Source organism: Poromitra crassiceps, assembly GCF_964638095.1.
Source record: "Poromitra crassiceps genome assembly, contig: HAP1_SCAFFOLD_324, whole genome shotgun sequence".
Classification (NCBI taxonomy): domain Eukaryota; kingdom Metazoa; phylum Chordata; class Actinopteri; order Beryciformes; family Melamphaidae; genus Poromitra; species Poromitra crassiceps.
The window spans coordinates 125,001-133,924 of NW_028152078.1; the positions used below are offsets into that span (position 1 = coordinate 125,001).

General features: G+C 43.2%; 1 protein-coding gene across 1 annotated transcript in view; it reads right to left on the bottom strand.

Annotated features, from left to right (window-relative positions):
* The window catches only part of LOC310771058 (THUMP domain-containing protein 2-like), an 18,776-nt gene extending 13,186 nt beyond the window's left edge, over positions 1–5,590 (bottom strand). The window contains exons 1-2 of the mRNA XM_083663738.1: positions 5,459–5,590; positions 4,816–4,967 (exon numbers count right to left, since the gene is read on the bottom strand). Coding sequence (XP_083519864.1) covers positions 4,816–4,967; positions 5,459–5,576 — 270 coding nt within the window. The 5' untranslated portion in view covers positions 5,577–5,590. The remainder of the gene's footprint in view (positions 1–4,815; positions 4,968–5,458) is intronic.
* Between the last annotated feature and the right edge of the window lie 3,334 nt (positions 5,591–8,924).

Genomic DNA, 8,924 nt, shown 5'->3' on the forward strand with positions numbered 1-8,924 from the left:
CAGCGCTTCCAGCTGAGAATAATTTAACTTTTCAGAAAGACGCTGGTGTCGGGTGCTCCTTTTCTGGCAACTAATCATATGGAGAAACTATCGCAACAGAGACAGAAAGGCTCAATTGTGGGAGCAGATTGGCTAGACACTTAATATTTCTGGTGAGTGTTGTGCTTACTGCTTTTAATAACGTAGCCTACATGTGTTGTTAGCTTGCTAGCTGTGAGCTATCAAGCTACTACCGCACTGAACTAACGTTAGTTTCAGACTGCTTCCTTGTATATTGTGCACTGTGATCAGCACTCCCAGCGTTTAACAGTCGGAAAAAGACGCTAGGTGGACACAGGCCCCAATACATTCACCTTATTCACCACACCCACTTTTTCTCTCTTCCGCGTTCGACGCAACGTATTTGTTCTTCCGGTTCAGCGCTAGTTGGCGGCCATTTTCAAAATAAAACGTCAGTATGAATGAAGTTTGGCAACATTCAGAATTAAGCTACACTGCGGCCAACTTCAGTTACATGTTCATAACGTTACTGCTGCGAGGAGCCGATGGCTGTACCCGGTCGGCATTTAACGTCAGTTACAAAAGCACGTCGACAGTGTTTTCTCACTGCCAGTAGTCTAACTACAGTGGGGTTTGACAGATAGCTAGTCCGACCGGTGTCAGCACAGTCAGCGCTCCCGGTCCTCGCTGCTCGTTAAAGATTTCCAATAGGCGTTATTCTGATAAACTGGTCACATACTGTATATGTTACGTTCTCACCCGACAAATATTAAAACTTTAAAACAGTTTGGGGTTTTTTAGCTTGAAAACAGCTTTTTGGCAAGTCTGAAAACAGCTTTTTGGGCAAGTCTAAATTACTGCAGTAGGCGTACTCTACTTCCGTGTTTAAAACCGGAAAGACGATTACAAAATGACGTCATGCAGAAGCGTCCTTGTATGGGCAAAGAATAAGGTGAATACAACACACACACAAAGCAGAAGGACCTGATTGACACAGTGCAGAAGGTGCACGACAAAGTCAAAGAAATCATGCAGATATTTTCCATGCTTTTCCCTCCCACCGAATTTCAGAGTACATCAAGTCTCTCCTGTAGTGGTCATTACATTTGTAGTGTTGAAGGAATGGTCCGTGACACTGAGCAAGCATTGCAAACAGCAGCTTTGGTATGTGTTTGGGACACACCACAGCCATGTTGCACATGTCTTTCACGCTCAACGCAAGACATGTGAGGACGTCCCTGGCGCAGAGACATGACAACGAGCATATAGTAACAGCCAAGCATGGGGGCATAATTATTAGAGATGCACCGATTGCGATTTTGTTGGCCGATTCCGATTTCCGATTTTTGAATAGTCCGACTTGCCGATACCGATTTTTGACGATTCCGATTTTCTTTCTAAGAACAATAATTGGCGGGGTTTTTTTTTTTTACTTTTTTTTTTTTTTTTTTTTTACTTTGCTTTAATAGAAAATTAACATTCATGTCACATTTCTTATCATTCGCATGAGGTAGGCCGATCTCACTCAAAAACATCTCAAAATAAAAGTGTTCCAGGTTACTGGACAGAGCTTTTCTTTTTTGTGTAAATACAATGAATATAAAACAATTAATTCCAGTATATCCCACAGTTATTATGCATTTACTTTTCCAAAAGAAAAAAGGTGCAACAGAACAGGGGCTTCAGATGGAAAGTAGCCTATGGCTAAATCTGTTACAAAGCATATCTTCCCCTATGGGGTTTAATATTTTTTTTGTATATGTCCCTGCCAAATAAACTAATAAAATAAAATAAATAAACGTCAAAATGTTATCCATGGACAAGGAGTTTATAGCCTATAGGTCTGGAGCCCAGAGACCTTCGAAGCCATGCCCACTCTACAGTTGTGGATTTGGCTGTTATTGAGTAGCCTAGATGAGGAAATGAGTTTGAGTTGACTCAGTTTGAATATCGTAGTTTACACACAGAGTCCATTTTTTTAAATCCGCCATTCGAAAAAAAATCATCTCGCACAAAAACCCTTGCACACTGGTCCGATGCGTTTGATTATTATGTTTGTCGTTCTATTCGCAATACGAAACAAAAGTCCTCTCCTGGCTGTATCCACGTTACAACGTGACTGACAGATAGCAGCAGCAGCAGCAGCAGGCAGCGGTGATGTGGACTGCAGCTGGTCGGGGAAGAAGGGTGAGGTGAAGCGAGCCGCTCAGACTGGAGTGGACTGCAACCTACCCGGCCCCTCCGCGGCTCCACACCGACGAAGACATGCTGTGGCATGTGTGTAGTGGCAGCTTTTGTTTTGGCTGCAACTCATCCATCTCGGTCTCGCTGCTTTCGGGTGCGCACACGTCACTTGAAAATCGGCTCACAGAATCGGCTATTTAGAGTGACCGGCGCAGATCACCGGTCGAGGCAGATCACGTGGAAATCGGCCATTTCCGGTCACGTGCCGATCGATCGGTGCATCCCTAATAATTATAGCGTCTATATTTTATCGGCAGAAATGTTCGTTTCGGGCGGATATGTCATTTTAAATCCTTTATTATCGGCCGATATTGACGACGTGCCAATATCATCGTGCAACCCTAGACTTGAAATCTTATCGAGTGGTTCGCAAACTGGGGTACTCGTACCCCTAGGGGTACATGGAGGTACTACAGGATAGGTATTTGAGAGAAAGGGGAAAATGGAAAAAAGTAAGAATAAATCATGATAAATGAAATGTTAAAATGAATCTGCTCAAGAGGCACTAATTGCAACTCCTTCACTCCATTTCTTATTTTGTAATGATATATTCTTCAAAAGGTGGGTTATCATTCCTTCATTGCATCATATGCTATTGTTTTCTCTTGCAGTTTTCTAAGCAAAATGTTGTAGTCAGGTAAAGGGGGTAGTTGGATTCAGAAATCAGGGAAAGGGGGAACTCAAGTAAAAAAAGTTTGAGACCCACTGAACTAGTGTAGGGTCAGAATTATTCACTTTGACAAAAGATCAATCTAACACTGATTTAAAGTCGAACTGAACCTGTTCGTCACGTGCATAATGACTGAAAACATAGTTTGTCTAAGATGACAGGTTGAGAGGCGGGTCATAGTTGCCGAGCGGAGAGTGCACACGTCGGCCTGGAATCTCCGAAGTGCGACCCCTGACAACCAAGCTCTCGGATGCGCACGCCATTATCGCTGCTATAACGATACGATATCCCTGGAATGCGCATTTTAACGAGCCAGTTACATTTCTTTGCATTCTTAGAGATTATAGTTTTTGTTTTTTATCCATGTTTCTAACAATTGGCCAAGTTAGTAGTTAGTTTATGGGATAGGAATTCTGCCAGATGAGAGGCACTAGGCGCCATTTTCGACTTCATTTGGAAGAGAAAATTATCCAGAAATGAAGATTTGATTGACAGCTGCATGTCGTGATATGATTGGTTGAAATGGGGTAGAAATTTGATAGTACTAGGCAGTGACGGCTGGTGGTGATATTGGGTGGAGGGGCTAAAAAATTATAACCATCAATAGCTCAGCAGCATCCGAGATACCAAATTGCAGCAACAAACGACACTTGCCTGATGCAAAACCTTCTGTATCACTCACTCACTCACTCTCTCTCTCTCTCTCTCACACACACACACACACTCTCTCTCACACACACACACACTCACACACACTCTCTCACACACACACACACACACACACACACACACAATTTGACTATTTTGCTCTGTAGGCTACACATACCATTTTAACAAAAACAAGATACAGTATGCAAGAATGGTGTGATAGGCTACATGATAGAACAGACTACATTCAAAACCAACACATTCCCATTTCCCACAGATTTCAGTCCGTCTTTATCAGACAACGATTGGGAGGAGAGAGAGAGAGAGAGAGAAAGAGAGAGAGAGAGAGAGAGAGAGAGAACGAGAGAGAGAGAGAGAGAGAGAAGAAAGAGAGAGAGCGAGAGCTGTCCACGTCTTTTCCTTTTGATGTCTTAACGAGCAACAGCTGTTGTCTGCGTTCAAACCACGTAACACAAAACTTACGATTTTGTTGTGTGTCCCTTTGTGCCAATGTGCCTCCAGTCTCTACACTTGTAATTTCCCCCGTCAAACATGAAGGAAAATGGATGAGGAAGTAATGTGTGTGAATCTCATTGGAGCTGTCATTGGTTGTCAAGAGAGTCTGGTTGGCCCGCCTCCTCTCCCTTCTGTCTGGTGGGCTGCAGGAGTTTAGCCCAAATGAGCCATAGACGGCGGCAGCTCAAGGGGGGCGTGCCAGACACCTGTCAATCACTTATAACGAAGGTGATTGAAGCCTGACACTAGTGTCTTGGGGCTGGACAAAGCTAGCCCAATTTGCTGATTTTCTTGTGACTACAGATGGCGCTGTTGCTGCTCTATAGGTTACACCAACATAAACAACCAATTCTAAGTTTGTTTGATATAATGTATGTAAAGAATAAATAATAATAATACTTTTCTCATTTTATTGGAAATGATAGGGGGGGCTTAGCCCCCCTAGCCCATTGATACCAGCCGTCCCTGGTACTAGGTGACGTCAGCAAACTGTAAATTACTGTTATCAATGAAATCTTGAAAAACGAACTTTTGATGTGAAAAAGTGTGAAAAACTAAAGAAATTAGATTGTTGTGATTTGTTTTGCATACATTATTAAATAGGTGCACTGCATACCTAGGTATTTGAACTAAAAGAAAAGAAAAGTCATTCTTGGGTTCAGCTCGACTTTAAGCAGAGCAGGTCAGTTAAGTGGAACTTGTACAATATAGCATGTGTATCTATGATGTTCTTCTACCTGTGTGCTGAAGCGTCTGGACAGAGCTCCGGTGCACTTGCAGCTGATCCTGAAAGATACGGGGGCAGGAGGAGAAGGCTCTAGTTTGTCCCTGCCGGCTTCCCGTAGTGTCCCCTCTCTCCTTGCTTCCTGTCCCTCCTCCACTTTAATACCTGGAGAGGTGATCAGGACAGTGGCAAACGAAGCAAGAACAAGTATGAGATTCAACTTTTTCTCTCAAATCATTTATCAAATAAAAATGGTGGGAGTATCATGATGGCTCTCCCTAGATAGAGACATTTTCTTTTTCTAGACCCTGACAAACATATCTGTAAAAATGAAAAGAGAGAAAAAAATATTAATTATAGATTTATGATTATGATTATGATATATTGGGGGGGATTTGTCAGGGTAAGATTTAAGAAGTTCAGAATAGGTATTTCAAAACAAACGCAACACTTTGTGAAGGCAATTCCCAGTCTCAATAAACCTATGCACCAATGTTGTGTTTGACCAAATAGTTTTAGTACCCCCCCCCCCAAAAAAAATATATATATAGTTTTTATATTTAGATCAGTTAACTAAACCCCCCCCCCCACACACACACACACCTAGTTTTAGCTTTTAGTTTAGTTTTAGTTAACGATAATAACCTTGGTCTCACCATTCTCTCCACTCTGCTCATCCCACTTCCTCTTTCTCTCTGATGCCTGGGTTCCACTCTCTCCATGGCTCCTCTCTTCCTCCCCCCATCTCTCCATCCCTCTCTCTCTTTCCACCATGTTCTCTTCCTCCTCTCCCTTTCTCTTCTTTTCCATTGGTCCAACAGCAGCGTTGGGTGTGCAGGCGGTGGTTCTTCTGCCGGCCAGCTCCCTCTGCAGGCGGCTCCAGGTCATTACAGCGCTGGTCCACTCACTCCTATCGCCCAGAAGTCTGGACTGCAGGATAGAGGCTGCCTTTGCTACAAAGACAATCAGAGAAAATGCACAATGCTAAAGTCTATACAAAAAGAGGGCTATTATTAGCATAGGTATGAAGTAGTTATGTTTTTCCCCCTGAGATTTGTGGCATGGAAAGGTGGAAAGGTCATTGATTGTTATGATACTGCGACTGTACATTTGGAAAGTCCATCTGTTCAAAACTCAAAAGTTAATATTTTTATTTTAAAAATTAAAAATGTTTGTCAAAGGAGATTAGGTTCCCTCTAGTAAAAAACAAAAACAAAAAAAACGTTACTATTCTATTCTATTCTATTCTATTCTAGAACAACCTTTTTGAGTATTACAGCCTCCAATAGAGTAACACAGGGATGACAATTTTTTTTCCGGACTTCCTGGATCTGAACGGGGAAAAGTCAATGGAGTTTTATTGCAGGGATGACGTATTTAATATTTGCGAGTAGAAGTGTAAACTCTAAATTGCCGTAGGCCTATTTATGGCAAAAAATGCTGATTGTCTCAATGCGTAAGTTATTCAGCTTGCTTGATTTCGCCACCGATGTTCAGCATCTCCGTTGCGCACACGGTGTGCTTTAGAGACGTATGATTAAATGGGTCTTGACAGTCGCAAAAGACTCTGCTCTCCTTTTTCAGGAAGCTCATTGGTTCGTGAGCGGTGCCTTTTAAGGTTTAATCTTATCCTTGCAACTTAACCTGCTCTGGACCAGGTTAACTGTGTGTGAAGCATAAGTTGCTATGGAAATATATCTCGGTAAGAAGGTAACTAGCGTTGTAGCACGACAAACCCAGAGTTAAACCTGAACTTACCTCGCTTACGATCCCAGGTCAACTGGGGATACCATACATGCCATACATCACATGGTCATGATATCAAGCAGGCCACTTCCTACAAATATTTAGGGGTCCACTTTGAGCGTGTTAACTTGTTAGCTGGTAGCTATCAAGCTAGCTCCAGCTGCTGAGCTAACGTTGTTTTCAATCTGCTTAATTGCATATTGCGGGCGGACCAGCGTTCTTCCAGCATTTACTTTCTGTCTGCTCCTTGCGCCCGGCTAGCAGGGTAAGTCCAACGTGCCATAAAACCACAAAATAAACAATGATGCTGATAAGAATACAATTATATTAGGTATATATGATTCAGTTTCAGTTGTTCTAGCCTCATAGTCTCGTAGCCTATATGGGCAAAAGTTTATCCACCTTTTTTTAAAATAACTGCACGATGTGAGAAAACTGCCTCAGAAATGAGTTTATCCACTTTTATCCACAAGTAATGTTAAACTTCCTTTTTTTAGGCTACATTTTCCCCTCCAGAGTCCATTTTATGTTATGGCGTCACCAGCTGGTTTGGAAACCTAACAGTCAAATGTAAATCTCAAATATTTAGTCTGGTCAAAACAGCAGATCATGGGAATGCTCTCCCCCCTCACCCCCCCAAGACCTCTTTGAGCAGTCCACCATTCGGCAGGTTAACACACTTTTGTCTGAGCCCTCCCATGTGTTGAACTCTGAGTATGTGCTGATGAACTCTGGTAGGAGATACAGGGTCCCTCTGTGTAAGCATAATAGATACATGCACTCATTTGTTCCTCTATAACTGATGAATGGGCTCCCCCTTGAGGTCAGACAGAAAGACAGCAGGCTCTGTGATAGTTTCACAGGCTCTAATAATGTTAACCTGACGCTGCCAGATAGATGGGTTTGCTTCACATTTGTTTACCGCCCCCATCTGGTGGAGTCAGGTTACTAATATCTGCCTGCTTGCTTACATGCAGTTTTAACAATCGCTTGTTTGCTTGCCTGTAATGTAATGTGTGATTTACTAGCATCGTTACTTTGTAACTGACTGCACTAGAACCAATTGTATCTTGCACTATTGTACTTTGCAATATGTATTTAGCACTACCGTAAATTCCGGACTATAAGCCGCGGCTTTTTTCCCGTTTTTTGGCCCCTGCGGCTTATATAACGGTGCGTCTTATCTATGGATTTTTTCAGAAAAAAAATTATAATAAAAAAATAAAATCTCTCTTTTTTAGCACTCTTTCTACCTATAAATCCACTTCTGTTTTAATTTCCTCTGTTGCCCTCTTTTCACCACACCGCGGACACTGTGTGCAACATAACATAACACAAAGGTGTTGTGTTATGTTGTTTTGTTGAAATGTTACGCTAATACGGTAAATGGGAGCTTCATCAAACAGCCAACAATCCCCTCTGTGCGTGAACCCTTACATATGGTAATTACGGTAAGCAAAGTTCATCAGCCCGGAACCACAACAAGACGGGCAGTCGAGCAGTCTCTCTCTCACTCACCATGGGGAAAGTACGAAGAAATTCTCACGATGCAGCGTTCAAGCTGAAAGCAGTCGAACTCGCACTGAAAGAGGGGAATAGAGCAGCCGCGCGTACTCTTAGCATTAATGAATCGATGATCAGACGTTGGAAAAAGCAGCAGGAGGAACTGTCCCAGTGCAAGAAAACGAAAAAGTCCTTCAGAGGCCACAAAAGCAGATGGCCGGAGCTTGAGGATTGCCTTGAGGACTGGGTGTTGACCCAGCGAGCAGACGGCCGAGGCGTCTCCACGGTGCAGATCCGACTGAAGGCAAAAACGGTAGCCACCGAGATGAAGATTGAACATTTCCTAGGTGGGCCATCTTGGTGCTTTCGTTTCATGAAGCGAAAGGGACTGTCTGTCAGGGCGCGGACGACTGTCTGCCAACAGCTTCCTCCTGACTACCAGGAGAAAATCGCGAGCTTCGGCGAATACACACAGAGGAAGATCAAGGATTATTCCATCGCACCGGAGCAGATCATCAACATGGATGAAGTGCCCTTGACGTTCGACCTGCCACTCACTCGCACTGTGAACAAGAAAGGTGAATCGTCGGTAACGCTGAGAACCACAGGTCACGAGAGAACCAATTTCACCTGTGTTCTAGGATGCACAGCATCTGGAGCGAAGCTGCCGCCCATGGTGATCTTCAAGCGGATTACCATGCCGAAAGAGAAAATGCCAAGTGGTATCGTCGTCAAAGTAAACAAAAAAGGCTGGATGATGGAAACTGTAATGAAGGAGTGGTTGTCCCAGTGCTACGTCCAGCGCCCTGGAGGTTTCTTTCACGAAAAGAAAGCGTTGCTCGTCCTGGACAGCATGAGGGCTCACATCACCGA